Here is a 23,329-nt window from a genome sequence, read left to right as displayed (position 1 = left end):
TGAAGGAGAAAATGGGAACAGGGTGTTTGAGGGAGAGGGAACGTTTCTGCCGCCTCATTTTTATTTGTTTATGGAGGAGAGGTTTTAACTTGCTATAAAGTTAGCGTGTCTTGAGCACCAGGGAGAAAAGAATTGGTGGCTCAGTTTCCATCACTACAACAAATCCCCGACATAATCAATTTGTAAACAGAAAAAGCTAGTTTGAGGGATCTCTGAGGCAGACATGTTGCTTTCCGGCTGGGGCGCGGGGAGGAAGTAGCTTATCGTGGTGGAAACGAGTGACAGAGAAGAAGCGTGGCACTCGTGACAGACGGGAGGAACAGGGAAAGGAGGCGTGGCAGTCTTTCCTAAGGGTTCACTCCCAAACAAGCGGGAGATGTCCTGCTAGGCCCAACCCAGGGTTTCATGACAGTCAGACATGGCATTGCATGCCTACAAACCCAGAGCTGCCGTGCAGCTTTCTCGGGGACCTTCGGGTGCGTAGGAGGGGGAAGAGGCAGATAATGGGGCCTCGAAAATCTTTTTCTGCTAGAGCGACTCCACTCTGTGTGCACTGAGAATTTCCCTATGAAACTGTTTTGGAGCACATTCTTTAAACTAAATATATTTTAATCCAATTTAAATATACATACACGCTACACCAAGGCAACGGAATAGTAAGAGGGTTTTTTTTTGTTTTGTTTTTTTGTTGGTTGGTTAGTTGGTTTTTGTTTGTTTGTTTGTTTGTTTGTTTTTGCTTTAAGGTTTCCCAACCAGAAACAGCTTGTACTCCTAGATCCCCTCTCACACTGTTGTTTGGGGATGCACTTAGATGGATTGTGAGCGTGCTGGGATCTTCAGTGCGTAAAGAGGGAATTCATGTATTCCCCATATTTCTGAAGACATATCATTGGTTATAAATGAGTTAAGAATAACAGTATTGAGGCACGGGACTGGATCTGAGACCTAAATCAGGCCTCGGAACAAGCCTCTGTGCCAGCCTGCCACTGTTAAATAAAACTTGCATCATTGTCAAATCTCCATTTAGTGATTATTCAGTTTCACAGGATTCAACCCCGTTTCTCTGGTTGCCCTCAGACTCGGGTGCAGGAACTCTGGGGCAGGCACGGGCCATGCCAGCTCTCTTATGCTAGCCAGGCAGCAGGCACCTGAAGCCAACAGAATGTGGGCTGAAAGCTATTTGGCTTTGAAAATCATAGACCCCTTTTCACTTGTGAACAGGAAGTCTGTGGTTCGTGTTAATGGTTGATTTCCAGACTTTTTCTTTTTACTAAATAAACGTGCAATCACTACTTAAAGAGTGTTCACTCAAAAGACACAAAACCCTTGCCCCTCAGGAGCCCCTCCACATCACAGCCACTTAATGAGCAAGGAGGAAAGGGAGCATGGGTGCAGGAGAACCCAGAAGGACCCAGACCATGAGAGGCTCTGAGGACCAGGCTGTCTTACTGAGGGTTCTCATTGCTGTGACAAACACCATGACCAATGGCAACCTGGGGAGGAAAGGGCTTGTTTCAGCTTGCAGTTCCACGCTGGGTCCGTCACTGAGGGAAGTCAGGGCAGGAACTCAAGAAAGGCAGGAACCCTGAGGCAAGAGCTGATGTAGAGGCTGTGGAGGAGTGCTTGCTTGCCGAGGCTTGCTCAGCCTGCTTTCTTATGTCCAGCAGTGACTCTGCACACATCTGGGCCCTCCCACATCAATCAGCTATCAAGGAAAAGCCCCACAGGCTTGCCCAGAGGCCAATCTAGTGGGGAGGGGGGGTTTCTCAGTTGAAGTTTCCTTTTTTCCCCAAAGACTCTGGATTGTGTCAAGTGGATACAAAACCAGCCAGCACGCCAGGGGAAGCCGTCTGGTCCCCCACCTTGGGGGCAGAAGCTAGGTGACTGTCGCAGGAGGTTCAGTGACCTGCAGGGTTTCTAGCAGAACCTAGCATCTATCTGCTCTTAGCAATGCAATGTTTGTTCAAAAATAAGAGACATCCACCTACTCTCCTCTCCCATACACAACATCAAACACTTGTGCAAAGGTCACATACTAAATCGCGGAGGAACCCTGTCTTTGAGCTACACTTAGAAGACGGTTAGATTTAAACAGTTGAGACTCGGCAGATTGTTGAGGACTGTCGTTCTCTAAACACTTTCTCTAAGAGTGACTTAAAAACACCACTTACTAGCAATTTGCCCTTGGAGCACAGAAAGCTCACATCTCCTCTCACCTGAAGTGTAACTATTACTTACGCACGTTAACTGGGCGTTCTTTCACTCTCTCAAGTTTTGCTTCCCGAAAATGATCACAAATGTTCTGTTTGTTTGAACCTGACCTGTCTTTTGCAACCCAGCTTAATCATTTTCTTTGGAAATGAAGAGTTGAATAACAGTGGCAGATTTTTTGCCATGTCAATGGTATCTATAAAAGAAACACTGCTAGTGAAGTCGTGTATTGGATTTTTCTTTCTGCTCCTTTTTCTTTTAACAAATTCAGTATTAAAGTGTTGGCAAATAAAACCCCGTTCATTTCAAGTACAGGATGCCATTGCAGTGTGACCCAAAATGTCTGACTTATAGGAGTATGCTTAAATACCTCTTTATTATTACCGGTATTGTCATCATTATCATTAGTATAGACAGGGTCTCACATGGCCTGGGCTTGCCTGAAACTCACTGTTGGGCTAAGGATGACCTGTCCTCCTGCCTCTACCTCCTGAGTGCTGTGATCACAGGTACACAATACTTCTACGCCTGACATTCATGCATGGCTGGGGATCAACCCAGAGCTGGACACGTTAAGCAGACACTCTACCAGTGAAATACGCCTCTAGCCCTGGACATTTCTTTTGTTACCTTAAAATACAATACATATTATATTCTAACATACAGATAGAAGCTAACAAAAGGAAAACGCAAATAAAATTTTCTAATGAGCATAAAAACATTAAAATAAATTTAATTAAAAATCTAACAGTTATCTTTTGGTTAATTTTACTTAATTATAAATAAGTTATGAAGATCAGCTGTTTTGACTTGTAGTTGTGCATGCTTCTAATCCCAGCACCCAGGAGGCAGAAGCAGGTGGATCTCTACGAGTTCTAGCCAGCCTGGTCTACACAATAAATTCCAGGACAGCCAGGGCTATGTAGAGAGACCTTGTCTCTAAACACCAAAGAAAGAAAGAAAGAAAAGAAGGAAGAAAGGAAGGAAGGAAGGAAGGAAGGAAGGAAGGAGGAAGGAAGGAAGGAAAAAAAGAAGGAAGGAAGAAAGGAAAGAAGAAAGAAAGAAAGAAAGAAAGAAAGAAAGAAAGAAAGAAAGAAAGAAAGAAAGAAAGAAAAGAGAAAATCCACTGTCATGGCAAATACTATTCATCTTTGTTCATATTGAGTTCTTATATTAAACTACTAAAATCCTCACTGAAAAGCATAAATGTTTAAAGTAAAATAGTCTATGACTCATTGTATGCAAATTTTGGAAGAGTGACCTGTGACACCACAGACACACATCCCTTCTTAAGCACCAAGCGTCTGGGTAGGGATTCACATAAGCATCTCTGCAGGGTTTCCATCCGACCACAACCTGTTTCTTCTCTAGAGTGGCACGGACCTCTGCAGACCTACGTTAGCCTTGACTATTACCAGTACCAGGGAATGCTACTATCATTTCTCTACGTCAGACTCTAAAACTAACCATTTAAAGTGAAATCCAGTCTTCTGTCAATCTCAGAAACAAATGAGATCTCAAAACCTCCCGGAAGTGAGTCTGAAGGTGCAGGGCGGCAGAACAAACTAATGGGCTGAGAGAAGAAAGCCAGAAGCAAAGAAAGCCATTGCTGGCTCACAGCACTGAGCCTGTCTACAGAGAGGCAAGCATTCATGGCAGAGTCCTCGTGCTTGCCTGTATAAATCCTAACCCTAACCCTAACCCTAACCCTAACCCTAACCCTAACCCTAACCCTAACCCTAACCCTAACCCTAAGTTCCTGGGGATAAGTTAACATCAGACACCCCTGTCTTTTTTACTGGACACGATAGGATGTTAAAGCACGTTTTATGTTCATAAAACACCCTCTCGTGCCCTTTTCTGATTTTAGCTTTCTTGCTTAAAGATCTTTTTCTCTGACATTAATAATTAACCAGAGAACTAATTTACCCAAATTCTTTAAACTCAGTTTACTCAAAAGGAAAGTGGCTACAAGAAGGCCATGCCCATGGGTTTATGCCACTTCCAGCCATGGGCCATTGGGGAATACTTTGCTTTTTAATTTTCCTGGACAAAACATGGGGACAAGAACAAACGTAAGTAAAACAATCCGTCTTCCTTTTTCCAGGCATCTTAGTGAAGTGAAAAGGAGGCTTCATCCGGTTGTATTAATGTGAAAATAACTGTCCCCTTCTGAAATGATAAGTGGACAGTCTCAGCTCCACACGACAAAGCTGTGGAAGCCTTTTGACTTGGGTGAGTGGCTGAGGATGTGGCCATTCTTGTGGAACTGTGACCTGTAAAAGTGACGGAAATGACTATTCATTCTCCTATTCATCAGGAAGTGAAAGCAAGATAGTCAGTTTTCTTGGCATTTATTTCTCACTTGTCCCTGGTGTTTAGTTTGCACTTTTCTTGGTCTAAGGAGCAGTTAAGCCAGAGTGATGTGAATATGGCCATTGTATAAATTCAACTTGATCAAATGAGCCAACAAACCGTCATAATTTCAATTAGAGATGCATCAGATTTCATTATAATGAGTACCGAAGCATTCCCATATAAGGAATAAAATTCAAAACTATGGTTGTAATTACTTGTATATTTATGAGCCAATTTGTCATAATTTCATTGTTACCAAAGTCTTGTCATTTTAAATAGTGAGGTCATGTGTGCAAATATCTTAATATTGCAAGTTAACTAAATGCTATCTCATTGAACTTATTTTCTTTCTCTCTTTCTCTTTCTTTCTTTCTTTCTTTCTTTCTTTCTTTCTTTCTTTCTTTCTTTCTTTCTTTCTTTCTTCCTTGTTTCACCATGTTGTCTAGGCTGGTCTCAAACCATATGCCCACATGAACCTCTGGCTAGCCCCCTGGCTAGCTGGCATTTGTTAATATGCTGAGCCTATTCAGTCCATATACAATGACAAGTCCAGACAGAAGTGACCAGCCAAAGGTTACACTGAAATGGAGAGAGGAGTTTTACTTACTAAGATTTCCTGTCTACCACTTCAGTTCCTCCTAACTTTCACAGAAATGCGCCTGTAGAAATGCAAGCGTAAACAAAATGAGAAAACACCATAAGCATGCCGCACATGTCTACTCTGAGATTTTATATCAAGGCCACGGTCACTCCAGCACCTCAGCTACTTTTATTTACTCCTTTTTGACAGACAAGCTCAGGGAGCTCGAGATTAAACACCAGAGCCTGGGCCCTGGTGATCCTTGTCTCGCGTGCTCTGAATTCTTCCTGCTCTGCATTGGCCCTTACTATAGAAATATTTCCTGTCTGTCTCTGAAAACACAAGGAAGCACAGTAGTTAGTCACTCTGTGACTCAGCAATTATTATTTTTTGAACCTCATACTTAGTTAGCCCTTTTGCCATTGTGACAAAATTCTTGACGCAAACAACTTAAAAGAAAAATGTATTTTGCTCAGATTTCAGAGGCCTTAGTCCATCGCTGCAGGAAGGGTGTGACAGAGAGGGCAGCTCCTGTCGAGGCAGCGGAGAAGCAGAGAGGGAAGGCTTGCACTCAAGAGCACCCCTCCCCACTGCAGGCGGTCCCTCAGTCTAGAGAATGTTGTCATTTCCCACAGTCCAGGACGGCAGTTCTTAGCTAATCCTCCCTGAAAGCAAACCACAGACACAACTGGCCAGATGCGCTTTACCAAGCCCTGGGGCATTTTTCAGTCCAAGAAAGATGAGAGTCAAGCTAAGCAGCATGAACACCTTCCTTATAACAGGGGCTGCAGGCGGGAGAAGAGCTTGCATTCCAGTGAAGAAGCGGAGAATGAAGGAATGAATGAATGAATGAATGAATGAACGAACAAATGAATGCGACAATGACAGAATGAATAATTAAGAACAGGCAGCTTCAGTATTATGAAGAAAAACGTAGAGTACAGAAAGCAAAGACCACTATTTAAAGCTATAGTCAGGAAAGGTTCTCTGACGAAGGTGATATACAGATAGAGCCTGGAGGAAACAAGGAGCTGCTGTGCAAACGTCTGCAGAAAAATAGAAACAAGCCAGCTAATATCCTGTCCGTACAAGCTCAGCGCCCTGACCTTCTGAGGGTGTGAAAAAAAATAAACAAGATGAAATTTCTTCCCACACAGACCACATACATTGCTGCTGCATCAATACGGACCAGTTTATATAAAGGGACGTTCCGCAGCCAGTTATTTAAAACATTGATGTATTTATTTCTGTGTGTGTGTGTGTGTGTGTGTGTGTGTGTGCGCGCATGCGCGTGTGTTGGGTCCCCCAGAGCTGGAGTTAAATGTGGTTGTGACCCACCATTTATGAGTTCTGGGAACCAAACTCAAGTCCTCTGCAAGAGCTGCACGTGTTCTTAACTGCTAAGCCACCTCTTCAGCCATCCACAAGCAGCTCTAAGATATGTCTACACATCACACACCTTAGGCTTTAGCATGACCCCTGCATAGACAGCTGAGAGTACCTGCATGCTGAGTGTTCTTCATTGTCAGCTTTCTATGCCCTAGAGTCACCTGGGAGGAGGGAACTCAGTGGCTGAATCGTCTAGATCAGACTGGCCTGTGATGGTGCCTGTGAGGGGCTGTCTTCAGTCGTTAGCGCAGGAGGGCACAGCCCCCCTGTGAGCGGCACCATCCCTAGGCAGGGGGCCTGAGTTATATAAGAGAGCTAGCTGAGCGTGAACCAGTGACTGAGCCAAGCCTGAGCCAGCAGGCAGCCCTCCCCGCTGGTTTCTGTTGCAGGTTTCCGACCGGACTGCTCCATTGATGGGTCATGACCTAGAAGTGTAAGACAAATAAGACTTTTCTGTCCCACATTGCTCTTGCTCAGTGCTCTCTCCCAGCAAGAGATCAAACTAGAACAGCTATTAAACTGAGCAACAGAAAACTTCTAAGAAGAGTGAAACTGAGGTAGAATTTAATACTTGGATTTTTCTAATTTAAAAACTCTTGATTCTGGTTAGAACAGCTGTAGGGTTGTTTTGTTGTTGTGGTGGTGGTGGCTTTTGTTGTTGTTGTTTTTGTTTTCAAGACAGGATTTCTCTGTGTAGCCCTGGCTGGCCTGGACTCAATCAGTAGACCAGGCTGGCCTCAAATTCACAGCATTCCGCCTGCCTCTGCCTCCCTAAGTGCTGGGATTAAACCCATGCACCACCATACCCAGCTGCTGTTGGGGGTCTTAATTCTAGAAACAGACCATTTAATTTCAGTCCATATTATTTAACGATCTTAATCCTTAACAAACGAGTATCTATTGATCCAGTGTTTCTCTGTGTTGCCCTGGCTGTCCTGGAACTCACTATGTAGACCAGGCTAACCTCATGCTGGAGTTCAAAGTGTGCACCACCACCACCCTGCTTGAAATATTTTTTTGAAATTAATCTTGAGTAAAAGAAAAAGATATCAGAAATGTAAGATAGTCTTCAAAGCAAAGGTAGTGAGTGACCTTTTCTGTTCCTGTTTCAACAGCTACGTCATTTCAGCCCCCAAAGTCTTCCAGGTTGGAGCATCTGAAAATGTTGTCATTCAAGCCCATGGCTACATGGAAGCATTTGATGCGACAATCTCTATAAAAAGTTATCCTGACAAAAGAGTGACCTACTCTTCAGGCTATGTTAACTTAACCCCAGAAAATAAATTCCAAAACTCGGCAAAGTTAACGGTATGTATTCATTCCTCATTTTCTGTATGTGTTTTTGGTAAAACTTAGGCAAGGTTTGAACATTGATGAGATTACACTCATTTGTTCCACAACTGGTGGGGTTCTGAGTGGTTAAGAGTCATTGTGATGAGTGAAGCACAAAACTCTCAACAGAAAAATTACATTTGCTTTTGTGAGCAAAGCGTGCCTATGCTCACGCTCTTAAAAATAAAATATTCTCAGCTGGGCAGTGGTGGTGCATGCCTTTAAACCCAGCGCTTGGGGGGACAGCGGCAGACAGATCTCAGAGCTGGAGGCAGCCTGATCTACAGAGTGAGTTCTAGGACAGCCAGCACTGCAGAGAAACCCTGTTTGAAACAAATAAATAAACATTCTCTAATGAACTGAAAACACTTTTAAAGTGAAAATGAGAAATGGAGAGATGTGAATTGAATGTGCATATGATCTATGGTATATTGCTCACAGAAATCCATGGATGCTTGTTGAATTTTTATTAAACTTCATCATTCTAAAGTTGGACATAAGAAAACACACATTGAATAAAAAGAACAAACCGAACAAATACCTTTTTGTTTCATTGAGATATTTTAGTTCAGATTGGCTAGAAGCAAGATTTCAGATTTTTTTGAGCATGTTCGTTATAGATGCTGATGGCTTTCATAAAGACAATTTCGTCTAAGTATGTCATGGGCTTTGACCATGTTTGTCCCCCCCCCCCCCCCGCCTTCTGCTGCCCCTCTCCCTTTTCCCCTCCTGCTAGCCTGCTTCCTTCCCAAGTCTCCCTTCTATTTCTTTATGTCACTGTTCGTGTGTGTATACAATCTGGGATCCATGATCAGAGAAAACACGCAGACCTGCAATATTTGTGCTCGGAGTCTGGCTTGTTTCACTTACTATTGAGCCTTCCAGCTGTATCAGCCTTGTCTGCGCGGCTGAACAAAACTCCGCCAAATTTTCTGCATCCACTCATCTGTGGATGAACATGCAGACTGGCTCTGTAGCTTTGGTATTGTGAATGGTGCAAGGATAAAGACGGCCGGGCAAGCACCTCTGCAGCATGTTGATTTTATATCCCCCCTGGTATATGCCCAAGTGGGCCAGAGGTAGCTCTATTTCTAGGAACTTCCATGGTGATTTTCCTAGTGACTGCGCCAGTTTACATTCCCACCAGCCACCTATGAGGGCTTCCTTTCCCTGCATCTTCACTAGCACTTACTTTATTTTATTTTATTTTTTTGGTGATAGCTGTTCTTACTGGAGTGAAAAGGAACCTCAATTTCAATTGGCATTTCCCAGGTGGCCAAGGATGTCGAACAGACTCTCATAAGTTCATTAGTCATCTCTGCTTCATTGTTTACCGTTGTGTGACCATTTCATCAGCCAGTTTATTGCTTAGATTGTTTGGGATATTTTTGTTTCGTTTTTGTACTTAGTTTTAAAAGATTTTTATTCTAGATATTAATTCTCTATCAGATGAATAGCAAAATCTTTCTCTTGTTATGTAAGCCACTTTTTCACTTGTTTCCCTTGTTGTAAATTTCTTTTGATCAGGTTTGTTAGTCATGGGCTATTATCATTTCCTGAACTGTTGGGTGCTGTGCAGAGTCCTTGCCCATGTCTGCATCTTAAAGGGTCTTTCCCATGCCTTCCTCTAACAGCTTCAAATTTCTCTGGTCTCACATTAAAAAAGAAAACAAGAACAGCAGCATCCCTTTTTAATTTTTGGAATAGTTTGGCCAGGGTAGGATTCACCAGTGACTATGTCTGGGTGGGGGCATTTGTAGTAAGTTTGCTACGGTTTCAATCCCCTTGGCTTGCTATATGTCTGTTTAAGTTACATATATTTTTTTAGCTTATTTTTGTTAGACCATATGTGTCAAGAAAGGTATCTGTTTCTCGTTTTTTAAATTTATTGTAATATAGGTTTTCAAAGTTTATTCTAATAGGTCTCTGAATTTCGCCAATATCTGTGGTGATGTTTGGCTTTTCAACTCTAGTTTTAGTTTACCTATCATCTATCTATCTATCTATCTATCTATCTATCTATCTATCTATCTATCTATCTATCCATCTATCTATCATCTCGCTTGGCTGAGAGCTTTGTGTCTCTTGTTTTTAGGTTAATTTTGATTTCAGTGATGTGAATGCGTCTTTGGGAGTGGGTGGGTGTGTGACACGAGTGCAGGTACCCACGGAGGTCAGACGTGTCAGCTGTCCTGGGGCTGGAGTTATAGATGGTTGTGAGCCACCCGACACAGGAGCTGGGGGCCCACCGGGTCCTCTTGCAAAGCAGTAGCTTCCTGCTCTCCACCACTGAGCATCGCTCCAGCCCAGTCCCACTTGTCTTTTCAGAGAAACAATTTAGTGTTTCACCGACTCTTCCTGTTGTGCATTTTTTTTCCATTTTGAGGTTTGGCTCGTTCGTGTTCTTGAAGACGGTGAACTGCCTCACTATTTGTGATGTCAGTTTTTTTTTTTTTTAATGTAGGCATTTACAACTATAAAGTTCCCCCGCAGAACCACTTCCAGACTATTTTATGCTTCAGTTTTCATTTGATTCTTGGAGTGTTTTATTTTCCCTCCTTGTCTTTGATGACTCATTCGTTATTCAGTGATGTGTTGTTCAACTCCATGGCTTTGTGCATTTTCTTTTAATTTCTCCAGCTACCGATTTCTAGCTTGAGTCTACTGTTGCTGGAAAGAATATAAGAAATAATTTCAAGATTTTTAGTTAGCCAGACATGCTCTATGCCTTAAGAGATGGTGTGTTTAGGTGGAGTGTTTTAGATGGAGTTCTGTGGATTACTGAGAGGGAAAAAAAATTGTGTTTTCTTTGGTGCTTGGGTAGATATTCTAGGGGTGCCTAAATCCCCTGACATATGAAACCATTTCAACCTGGTGTTTCTTGGTTGGTTTTTTTTTTTTTATTTGTTGGGGGGTTCCACCATTACTGTGCTGCTGTCAGTCTGTGCCCTTCATCCAGTGTTTCTGGGTGTGCCGATGTTCGGTGCACAACTGTCTCAGACTGCAACGTGTTTCTAATGGATTGTTGCCTTAACTAATATGAAGTGACCTTCTTAGCCTTTTTTTTTTTTTACTAGTTTTTAATTTTTTTTTTTCAGGTGTCATGGTACACTCATTTGCTGGCTAGTCCATTTGCTTGGAATTTCTGTTCAACCCTTCCACTCTAAGGCTGTTTGTCTTTGCCAGTAAGGGGTGTTTCTTGCAGTCAACAGACGAGTTCCATGTTTAAGATCGATCTGCTATACTGTGTCTTTTGGTTGGAGAATTGAGACTATTGACAGACAGAGTTATTATTGAAAGGTGTATTAAGTCCTATTATCTTGTTTCATATTTCTATTCCTCATTTGAGCATTGTTGTTCTCTTGTGGCTTATTCTTTCCCATGGCTTCATGAATGTGTTTATCTTTCTCTTCATGGTGAAGGATCCTTTCAAATGGCATCTGTGACACTGATGTATGGTCATAAAATTTTTTAGCCAGCGTTTATTGTTGGAAGGTTTTCTTTATTCTTTAGTTATGAAGGATACCTTTGCTGGATATAGTGATCTGGTTTGTCTGTTGTCTTTCACAGCTAAAAATGTGTTTTTCCATGCTCTCTTGGCACTTGAGAAATTTGCTGCTATTCTGGTTTGTTTTGTTTTTATAAGTGATTCTATGTTTCTGACTTGCAGCTTTCTTTGTTCTGTATACTTAGTATTTTAACTATAGCACAATGTAGAGAGGTTCTTTTCTGATCTAGTGTAGTTGCAGTATTAAATGCCTCCTGTGTCCAGAAGCCCATTTCTTTCTCGAGATTTGAACATTGTTCCATTCTGATTTTGTTGAGTATGTTTTCTAGGCCTTTAACTTGAACTCTTTTATTCCCATGAACTATAAAGTTGATTTTTCATGGTGTCCCATAAATCGTATATATTCTGTTCATGATATTATTTTCTTATAGTCATTGTCTGGCTCTTCTAAGTTATCTGTATTGCCTTAAAGTCACGCCTTCCACTTGATACACTATTGGAAAGGCTTTACCTTGAGTTTTAAAATTCATCTTACTGAAGTTTTCACTTCTAAAATTTCTATTTGAAAAAAAAATGAAAAAAAAATTTGCATTTGATATTTTTTTACTATTTCTTTTTATTGAACTCCCCTCTTATATTTTCTATTGGCTTCCTTAGTTCAAATCATATTTTTTTATTCTCTTTTAATTCAGGAATTTATTCATATGTGCTCTTTGAGTTCATTGACAATTTTTATAATCATTATTTTAAATTCTTTGGGATTTCATCTAATTCACATTCACTGGGACCCATTAATATTGCTTGGTAATTTTGGGAGTCATGTTGTGATTTTTTTTTTCGTGTTTCTTTTGTTTCTGCAACTGGAGTTGAGCAACTAAGATTAGGTCATTAGTTAGATTTTTTTAATCACCTGTAATTTTTTTTTTTCAGTTAAAATATTTTCCCCCTTCAAGGGGGACTAGGTTGTAGTAGGGCTGAATTGTCACTCCTTCAGCTCTAGACTAGGGGTACAACTCAGTGGCTAAACTCTCATCCCACATGCTCAGGGAACCAGGCATAATCTCTATTCCTACTCTGAGAGTAAAGTTCTAACTGCAGAGGCAACCAAAGCTGGTAAAGAAGCCTGCCATGAAAATAAAGTAAGAGCACATTAAAAACAGTCAGCCTTTTAACTCCAATAATTTTAGGACAATAAAGGATCAAAGCATAGTTTGACTCAGGTACTAGCTATTAAGAGTAAGAATGGGAAGGAAATATTAAGTAAGTAACTTCAAGTAAAATTAACTATTATCATTAAGACAACATACAAAATGGGGGGTAAATGGGGATCAATAAAGAGGAAGAAAGGAAAAGAAGTAGTTCCAGTTAAAGGTGGAATGATAACAGGAAAGGGTTTTAAAAATGTAACCACACAACCTAAAACAATTGAAGCACCGGAAAGCCCAGGCGAGGAAGGCTCCTGTGCAGTACAAAATGGTCTGCAAAATTAAAGGTAGGTATGAAAGAGTTCCCGTGTGGTCACTTGCCTCAGTGCCAGTAGAGACTGTCTGGATAAAGCCACATGTGTGTTCAGGTACAGACCATCTTTATATTGTCATAAATATTATGACAATAAATATCATTGTACATGTACAGGGGTGCAAAGTATTCTCTGTGGTCCCACACCTGAGCACAGGGGCCATCACTCTCCAGTTCGGACACTAATTCTGTATCGTCTTGGTTTTACCCTGACTGTTTGGCTGGGTCTCTTCTCCGGAGAGCTGAATCTTTGCGGCGTTAGGCTTCCTGGGTTGATCCTGTGTCATCTGTCCCACAGGCAGAAGCTGTGGTTTTAGGCCAGGCAGAAGCACAGCAGTGAGAGGAGTCTTGAGGTCCAGGGTACTAGAAAGGGCAGTTGCCGGCCTTTCCCTTGGCACACGCCCCCGCAGTTGCCAGCGCTTGCTGCACTTTTAGTCTCACTCGTGTTTATGGTTCAGACCACACTGCAACACTGGATCTAGAGGTATTCTGCCGGAATCCAGAATAATTTGCCCTGGATTCTCAGAGTGGGCTATACAGGAGAGACCTTTACGTCTACAGCCACCTGCTCTGTGCCCATCAACTCCAAAGAAAAGATCCTAGCACTCTATGGGATATGATATGATATGATATGATATGATATGATATGATATGATATATGATATTCAGACCCCAGAGTTCTGCCTGGTTGGACTGCAGACCTCCTCAGTCCCTCTGGCGTTGTTGTACTTCTGAGTCTCTGCTTTTTTTTCTTTTTTTCCATTTAGACTGTGATCTTCACCCCCCCCTTCTGTGTGTGTATACACGTGTGTTTCCCCCACCCCCTTCTGTGTGTGCATACGTGTTTGTGCATGTATGCATGTATGCAGGGAACCATGCACATATTTGTAGAGTCTAGAGGACAACCTCAGCCGTGGTTCCCCAGCTGCCATCAACCTTGTTTTTGATGACAGGGTCTCTCACTGGCTTGGAACTCACCAGGTCAACTAGGATGGTTAGGCAGCAGGCGCAGGGCATCTGTTTTCTCCACCTCTCAGGTTCCGGATTACAAATGCTGACCACGACACCCAGCTTTTGTGTAACGTAGGTTTTGGGCACTTGAACTCTGGACCTCATTCTTGCAAGACAAGGACTTTACCAACTTTCTTCCCATCCCTTCTTCAGAGTTTCCACAGCAAGCAAAAGATTTTCAGTTACTTAAAGCTAAATTTTCATCACGACATTAGACAATGAGGGGCTTTTTGGCAAAACTAAGTTGCTCTTCTAGCACTTGTGCCATGTGGCTGCTTCTGTTTACTGGCTGGTTGAATTGGTTGCGTTCTGAGGCTGGGTTTCAGCATGCAGCCCAGGGTGATCCTGAAGCTGGGATTGCTCTGCTTTGGCCTCAGAGCTCTCTAAACGAGGTAATATGCAGTATCATTTGCTGGTTCCAATGAGGCCACAGTGGTTTTGTGGTGGGCTTCATAACCTTCGAGTTATGCTCTGTCCGTTATTGTTCTTATAGATACAACCCAGACAGTTGTCTGAAGGGCAAAGCCCGGTCTCACATGTGTACCTGGAAGTTGTGTCCAAGCATTTTTCAAAATCGAAAAAGATGCCAATAACCAATGACAATGGATTTCTCTTCATCCACACAGACAAACCTGTTTACACTCCAGACCAGTCAGGTAGAGTATAAACTACTTCTTTGTGGGGAAATTGACATCATATTTTCAGACCTTTTGATACATGAAATTGAGTGCAGACAGGTTTCTACCTTACCCTTCAAAAAACAAAACAAAACAAAACAAAACAAAAAGCATTCCTCAGTTCCTGAATAGCTTTTATATTTTCAAATAGCATTCCGTTTTGTAATTTACAGAGAAATTTATAAATAGAGTGAAAAATCAACGATTATATTTGCTGCATTATCAGCTATTTCTAGGTAGACAGAAAGCTTCCCCGAAGTCCTATTTAATCCCAGCATGGGGCGGGGGGTGGGGTGGGGCAGACACAGGTATCGCTAAGTTCCAGGCCAGCCTGGTCTCCAGACCTAGCTCTACAACAGCGAAGGCTATACAAACAAACCTTGTCTTGAAAAAACTAAAAGCTTTCCGAGCACTGTAAAACGCTTTTAGAACTTACTCATTAAACAAATAAATTTTTTTCAAATAAAATTTTGATAAAGTAGAAATATTTATTATAGAGCCATGTTCATTAAAAATGCACAAAGTTGGGACTGAATTCTCAAACGGGGGGGGGGGAAGCATTGGGAAACCAGATATTTCAGAAGAGATAAGGAAGGTCATGAGAATGTGTGAATACTAATATTCAAATGTCATTTATCAATAAGTGTGTCTGTTGCAACAGTGCCATGATCATAGTTCCCTCTGTTACAGCGGGAAGGTGGCGTAGCCAGCCTGAACCCTGTGGTTGAGGAAAGGTGTGGGGCCCGCTCTCCCAGCCTGTGAGGGGCTGGGACGGTTCTCCCACTCTCACACCCTTGGGGCTGGCAACTTCACCATGTTGCCCAGGCAAGGTGCGCAGTCTGCTCTCCCAGGTGCTGCAGACTGAGGGGCAGGGCCAACTCATCTGCTCTCACGAGCCCAGGGCCAGTTCTCCAGACTGACAAGATGATGAGAGGTGAGAGGGACCATAACCCCACAACCATACCATCTCACGACAGATGTGTGGTGGGGCCTGCTCTCCCCTGCCTTTGCCCTAGGGGCTGGTTCACCTGTGGCCCCACCACCGAGGTCAGCTCTGCTGTGCTGTCCAGGCGAGGTGCAGGGCTGGCTCTCCCTAGCTCATGACACTGTGGGCGGCTTTCCTGACTGCTGGAGGTGGTGGTGGGGAATCGCCTCTGTGCTCATGCTACCCAACAGCAGAAGAGTGGCCAGGTCAGATCTCCCACACTCACGCCCTTAGGGCCAGCTCACCCACACCCTACCACCAGGACCAGCTCCGCACCAAGACCAGCTCCACTGGGCTGCCTGGGTGAGATGCAAGATCTGGTCTCAGTGCAGCAGCCGTGCAGGGCCAGTTGTAAAAAAAAAAAAAAAAAAAATAAGGTGAAAAAAAAGTTGATTTTTTTCTAAAAAAAAAAAAAAAGCTGAAGTCTCTTTTCATCTCAGTCATACCTAAAATTAAGCATAACCTCACCTTACCTTCCTATCATAGAGAATGTTTCATGCTTCTCTCACCTACCACTAGGGTCATCACACTTGTAGAGCAAGTATGAAGTTTAGATCTCAGAACCCAGGAGCTTTCTTGGTTGTTGGGGCTTCCCTTGGGAATGGCCTGCCAGAACCTGATTGCTGAGATCTGATGTCTTCACTTACTCTAGCTGTGGAAGAAAACAAGAGAACATCTTACAAATGTTTCTCCTTTGGTGACAGACAGTGATAGAGAGTAGTTTAACAGAGGACACGAGAGCCTGTTACCCAGGGTCAAATCCAAGCCTTGCTATTCTTGACTCTGTGACGGCGTGTGAATCACCCTCTCACAGCCCCGTTTTCCTCATCTGAAAAAAAGATGATGTACAACTTACTTCACGAAGCTGTACCAATTAATGATGCCGGTGGGTCCTGCCTGCGGTGGGGGTGGGTGTGACACCCCTGGGCAAAGGGCCCTGAATTTAGAAAGCCAGGCTAAGCAAGCCAGGAGGAACAAGCCCGTAAGCAGTGTTCCTTCATGGCCTCTGCTTCAGTTCCTGCCTCCAGAATCCTGTCCTGAGTTTCCGTCCTGCCTCCCCTCAATGATGGGTCTCGCCTGAGAGTAGAGAGCTCACACAAACCATTTCCTCCCCAAGTTGCTTTGGGTCATAGTATTTTAGCCCTGTAGGATTTTGTAAGTAGAAGAACACACACTGTCGGAACCGAACTTTAATTTTTTTCACCGACTCTGATAAAAATCATCTCACGCTCTCAGTCTAACCACAGGATTAGCTACTTGGTGAACAGTTACAGACACAAAGTACTTTGCAGCATGGATGTGGTCCACACCCAGCTGTGTGTTAAATTTAATACAAGGACCCCCTAGCATGAATCTCAGAGGCTCTTTTTCTTTAGAATATACATTTTCATTTTATGGATTGCACATACTGCTTCTCATGTGAGACTTATCTCATTAAGAATGGCTGGGAAAAATTTAAAAAGTACTGGGCCTGGTTGCATAAGCCTGTAATCCCAGCTACTCAAGAGGCCGAGGCAGGAGGATGAGGGGGAGTTCAAGGCCAGGCTAACTGATTTAATGAAACCCTGACTGAAAATACAAAATGAGAGAATGAAGTAAATAAATAAATGCAAGCTAGAATCCTTGTTTGTGAGTGTCTGATGATGTCACATGTTTTTTTTTGTTTGTTTTTTGCAGTGAAAGTGAGAGTCTATTCGCTGAACGACGACTTGAAGCCAGCCAAAAGGGAGACTGTCTTAACCTTCATCGTAAGCATTTTCTTCCTGTAAATAATACTTTCACCTTCTTATTGAGGACTCTCCTCCGTGATCTCATCCTTGCACTATACTAGATCATTTGATGTCATTAAACACTTAGTGTGAATGTAGCATTATAGATTTACCCCTCTATGACACAGACACGTAGAAAGTCCATACAAGCTAAATTAGCAAGGGGAAGGATTTTGATCCAAACCATCGACATCCCCCCTGGCTCTACTTGCTTTTTTAAAAGCATGCCCATCAAGAAGCAATTGACAAAGTCCGGCACAGTGGCACACACCTGTGATTCCAGCACTCAGGGAGGCAGAGGCAGGTGGATCTCTCTGAGTTTGAGGCCAACCTGGTCTACAAAGTGAGTCCAGAACAGCCATGGCTACATAGAAAAACCCTGTCTCAAAAAACAAGCAAACAAAAGGAGTAATTGACAGGGCTGGAGAGTTGGCTCACTGGTTAAGAGCATTTGTTGTTCTTGCAAAGGACCCGGTTCAGTTCCCAGAAGGCACATGGAGGCTCACCACCTCCTTGGACATCAGACTTGCATGTGCTGCACAGATGTACATGCAGGCAAAACATTCATGAACATATGACAATGAAATAAATCTAAAAAAGAATAAATTAAACCTGTTATACTAACTCTGGTTTATATGATTTTAGTTGTTTTAAAGAAACTTAGATTTTAATGACCAATATCATAATACACTCAGCATTTACGTCATTAAACTGAGAGATGATACGCAACAGATGGTGTGACACCGTGGTCTTTACTCATTCATAAATTTATAGTAAATTCCCATGGTTTCACCCAGTCTACACACCCGAGACACACTTGAATAATTACTGTAGTTGGCCAACTGCTCACCCATTGACAGTGGTTGTCCTACAAATGACCTATAGGCACATTTTTCTCATCCTCAAACAAATTTAGAATGAACATCTAAAGGAGTGTATGTTAGAGAACAGAACTGTACTAGAATATATATCAAAATGTGCATTAATGACTCAGGAACTCAAAAGGAAAATACAATAGGGTGAACCTTAGGGGTGATATATTCTTTCTCTGGAATGGGTACAGAAAACCTTGAGCTGGGTCCGAATGGAAGGAACTGTCACGGGGTTTTTTGAAATAATGAAGGCCAGCCATGTAGAAACTAGCATGAGTTAAATTGATGGGAGCAGGAAAAAAAAATGAATGTCTTGTCAGGGCAGGAACCTGGAGGCAGGAGCTGATGCAGACACCATGGAGGGGTGCTGCTTACTGGCTTGCTCCCCATGGCTTGCTCAGCCTGCTTTATTATAGCTCCCGGGACCACCATCTCAGGGATGGCCCCACCCACTCTGGGCAGGGCCCTCACACATCAATCACTAATTAAGAAAACGCCTGACAGGCTTGCCTGCAGCCTGATCTCACGGAGGCAATTTTTCCATTTTGGCTCCTCCCTCCTCTCTGATAACTGTACCTTGTGTCAAGTTGGCATGAAACTAGCTAGCACAGTGAGAACAGGGTGGACACAGGCAAGCACGTCAAATCACTGGCTGTCAGACAAGGTCTGGAAGAGATGTCGGCTCAAATGCTCTTTTGTCTACCAGAGTATAAGGTGTGAAGGGGCATATGATTTTTTTATGCCACATTACTGTACGTGAACTTGAATGAAACCAAGTCCTGGCACCACATGCAAAGGAAATGGATGCCAGTGTCAGTGAAAGAGCTTCCTAGAGGTCAGGGGCCGAGCTGCAGAGCCTCGGGGAGTCGGGCTATAGGAAGCATCCTGAACCGGGGGTCTGAGGAAGGCCCATCAGGTGAGGATGGGACAAAGAGCAGCAGGAAGATACACAGCTGGAAACTGAGTGTCGTTCTGGTTCAAAACAGGCGTTTGTCAGTTTTACAGTCTGTAAATTAAAAAAAAAAAAAAAGCACCCCAAATTTCCAGCCATGAATCCTAGTCACGGTAAACAACGTTGAGTTTTGAAGTTAACACACCACAGGAACTCCATGAATCAATCGAAGTCCAAAGTCACTAACCCAAAACACAATGTCACTTATGGGGAAGATTTATGAGAACTTTCTCAGTGACTGTTACCATTTTAAGGGTTATATCATGGCTAAAATGCACACACACACACACACACACAGTGTTTAACAAAATAAAAGGGTTTTAAAAACTCCAAATGTGTTACTTTACGTTTGTCCTGTATGTTATTAAAGTCACCCCCCTTTTTTGAGGCATGATCTCACTGTGTAGCTCAGCCTGACCATGAATTCACAGTCTTCCTTCTTCTCCCTCCCAAGTCCTGGGACAGCAGGTGTGGATCTGTCTGGGCTTGCAAAGAGATATGGCAGAATCAAAATAGAGGGAAGGAAGCACCTTCAAACCAGCCATATTTGTCTTTCATGATCTTTGAACTTTGTCTTTCATACTTAATGAAGTCATGGCTGTTTGTTGGGAAACGGTTTTTGCAGCTCAAAGATTGCATAGTGGTCAGAAACTTTAAATGTGGTTTCTGTGCTTTGAAAGCTGCTAGGGTTTCACCATGTCTCCCTAAAGTTCATGAGGTAAAACTTAATTTTTAGTTTGGCAATGTTGGGAGGTGATGTATGCAGGCCAGGAGGGCCCTACCCTTTTAAATTCCAGGTGTTCCCATGAGACTGAGTCCTTGTGGTAGTGGTTAGATCTGAAAAGTGGCCTCTTGCAAAATTTGTTCACTCTTCCACTTTTTTATCGTAAGATGAAGGACTCCCACCCACCTAATGCTATCACCATCCTCTGGGCTTACCAGCTCCCAAAGCCATAAGCCTAAATAACTCTCCATCAAGTGTAAATTATTCATCCCAGGTATTCTCTTTTTAATTTATTTTTTATAAATTATTCACTTTACATCTTCAATTGTAGCCTCCTCCCTCCTTCTTCCCCCATCTCCCCTAGTCCCCAGAAAAGGGAACCCTGCTCCTCTACCACTTGACCCCAGCCTATCAAGTCTTATCAGGACTGCCTGTATCATCTTCCTCTGCAGCCTGGCAAGGCCACCCCGCCAGGGGAAAGTGATTAAAAAGTGGCCAACAGGGTCCATGTCAGAGTTCCCTTACTAGGGAACTCACATGGAGACAATGCTGCCTATTGGTTACATCTGAGCAGGGGGTCTAGGTCTCCTTCATGTATTGTTCTTGGTTGGTGCATCAGTCTCTGCTGGGCTCCATGGGCCCAGATTTGTTGGCTCTGTTGGTCTCCTTGTGAAGCTCCTTTCCCCCCTGGGTCCTTCTATCCCCCCACTCTTCCCAACAACTCCCTGCACTCTGGCCAAAGTTTGGCTGTGCGTCTCTGCATCTTCTTTGATCCCCTATTGCTTGGAGTCTTTCAGAGGACATCTTTATTTTATAGCAACCCAAACTGGACTAAGGTATGGGTGTCTGTTTCTATTTAAAGGATCCTGAAGGAGCAGAAGTTGACATCATAGAAGAAAGTGATTATACTGGAATTATCTCTTTTCCTGACTTCAAGATCCCATTTAATCCCAAGTAAGTTTTTAAAATATATTTGTTATTAAACAAATTTTCTCTAAAAAGCACATCTGGAACTTTTGGTTGTTAAGGAGATACGCAGTCAAATAGAGCCACCTAGTGTCAGCAGCTACAGATGCAAAAGGGGGACTGGAGTGAGATGAAGGCCTGATCCCTGCTTCCAAGGATGAGCAGCAGAGCTGGCCTCAAATTCCTGTTGATCCTCCTGTCTCAGCCTCCTGCCAGCACTGGAATTACAGGCAGGACTGAGGTGCCAGCCACACTCTTGCCTTTGTAGTTTCCAGTTGATTGGAAACTCCCTGAGGGTGACCCCTTTGCCTGGACTGCTTTTGCTTCTCAACAGTCACTAGATGAGGTACTTGATAGATATTCTTTAATTAATGCTAATGATAATTTTAATATGCACAATACAGGCAATGACAGCATATTCTCACCTCACAAATGAGGCCAAGTGACTTGGTCTCAGCAAACCTGCTAGTCTACAGAAACACGAAGATTCGGACGCACATGGACCATTACCTCTATGAAGACTGTGACTCTTTCATGTTATTTATGAAAGAGGCTTTTTTCAAAAAATCCTTTATTGCTTAATCTAATACTTAGTAAATATTTTGGAATAGAGGTTGTTAACTAAGGAAGTAATTTTCTTTTTTAGATAAACTATACTTCATCTCCAGTCATTATTCTATTTATGTAAGGTGTAAACTTTATCATTTATGTAAGCATGGCTGCGCAGTGTATGCTTCTAGAGAATCACTATGGATTTTCTAATGTAATTATAGATTGTAATATCATGTTAGCATCACCGAACTCAAGTATTGAGTAAATTCTGAAGTTATCATCAGCCCTTTAAATCAAACATTGCAACTATCTTAAGATAAAATACCTGGAAAAATAATACAATATTTGAAAATCTAATTAATAAATAATTTTATTATCAGAAGAAAAGTACTCAACTATTTCTGCTTATTGCTTTAGAATCTCCCACAAAATATGTCTATATGTATTCTAATATATTTAAATGGGAATTAATTAATTAATTAAGCTGCCTATGTCAAGGTTAGAAATATTTAATGACATCTATGCTTTCACATATTTTGCTTCCACAGGTATGGCATATGGACAATTAAAGCCAAATATAAGAAGGATTTCTCTACAACAGCAACCGCATACTTTGAAATTAAAGAATATGGTAACCTCTACTATTACTATGTTATTATAACCAAGAGGAATTTTGCAGTATCTTTGGCATGGCTGGGAGTACTGGAAGGGGGTGAGGGTTGAAAGGTCGTAGGGACTGAGTAGCACTTAGGTCTGGCTTGCCCTGCCAGCCTTGAAGAAGCCAAACAACCCTCTCCCCGCCAACTTCCCTGGACCGTGTCCTTCATGCCAGAGCTGGAAGAAATGTGGTCCCTTGAGGAGCTTGGCTTGTTAAACTCCTTTCTAGAATTATAGTCTCATGATAGACAAATAATTACAGATAAAGTGAGTAGAACCTGGTAAGATTCATTTAGAAAATGGGCATGTTCATATTTTGAGATTGGTCGTTCTCACTGCACCATAAAGTAACTTGTAAGTAGCTTGATTTTCCCATTTGCTGTTATCAGACTGAACTCCCCTGCTTAAAGCCATTCTTTATTTCCTCGGGAGAGTCACAATAAGGGTAGATAGACGCACAACAGCTAACAAATAGCGGGGGAAACGGTGACAAATCCTGACATCGTGAAACTCGGCCTTAAAGGTTAAGCCCCCGGTAACTTGTTCTAACTGGCCTCTCTCCGTCCCGTGTGTTCGCTGCTTTCTGTTCTCTTGCGTGTTCTGTGTGTCTCACAAACCGCAGCTGCTGACATCTTTCCAGGCTTATGCCCAACCCACGACAGCAGCCTCCCTGGTGTCACTGTTTCTAAACCATCAGATAATCTCAAGACAAAAACCATCATGTTGTTCACGCTGACAAGCGCCTAGGGACTAACTCTTTGTTCTTCTTAAAATGAACCCCAAGTCCCCAGCTTGAGCTGGTCCCTGTGTGTTTCGGCTTCAGCCTCAATCTATACCACTCTTGACCCTGCTTTCCACAGCTTTGGGAACATTACACACACGGGGTGTTTTTCCATTTCCCTGCTTGCCCAGTCAGTTCCGTTCACGTCTCGTGTCTCAGTTCAACGTTCATTTACTTGGAGAATCTTTCTTTGGGTTTGTTTCCTAGATAGGACCTCACCACACCCTCCCACTCGCCACTCATTGCTGAGTCTGCAATTATTTACTTATCCCTGCTGTAGTTCGATTTCTGTGTGATAATAAACTACTGTCCCAGGGTTACTGTTGCCCCACTAAAACAGCATGGTCAAAGCAGTTTGGGGAGGAAAGGGTTTCTTCAGCTTACACTTACACATCACAGCTTGTCATTGAAGGAAGTCGGGACAGGAACTCAGCACGAGAAGCTGGAAGCAGGAACAATGGCCACGGAGAAGTGCTGCTTACTGGCT

At 42.7% G+C, this 23,329-nt stretch overlaps 1 protein-coding gene across 2 annotated transcripts in view; it reads left to right on the top strand.

Annotated features, from left to right (window-relative positions):
• The first annotated feature begins 4,152 nt into the window (after positions 1-4,152).
• Positions 4,153-23,329, top strand: part of C5 (complement C5) — an 85,121-nt gene continuing 65,944 nt past the window's right edge. Inside the window, exons 1-6 of one of the 2 annotated variants that reach the window (XM_060390018.1) lie at positions 4,153-4,286; positions 7,654-7,846; positions 14,401-14,563; positions 17,247-17,317; positions 20,749-20,840; positions 21,953-22,035. In XM_060390018.1, coding sequence (XP_060246001.1) covers positions 4,207-4,286; positions 7,654-7,846; positions 14,401-14,563; positions 17,247-17,317; positions 20,749-20,840; positions 21,953-22,035 — 682 coding nt within the window. In that variant the 5' untranslated portion in view covers positions 4,153-4,206. The remainder of the gene's footprint in view (positions 4,287-7,653; positions 7,847-14,400; positions 14,564-17,246; positions 17,318-20,748; positions 20,841-21,952; positions 22,036-23,329) is intronic. The other variant, XM_060390017.1, reaches the window with a different exon arrangement.

The sequence above is a fragment of the Meriones unguiculatus genome, chromosome 8, assembly GCF_030254825.1.
Source record: "Meriones unguiculatus strain TT.TT164.6M chromosome 8, Bangor_MerUng_6.1, whole genome shotgun sequence".
Classification (NCBI taxonomy): domain Eukaryota; kingdom Metazoa; phylum Chordata; class Mammalia; order Rodentia; family Muridae; genus Meriones; species Meriones unguiculatus.
Note: the sequence above shows the minus strand (reverse complement) of the source record. Positions and strands in the feature narration are given on the sequence as shown.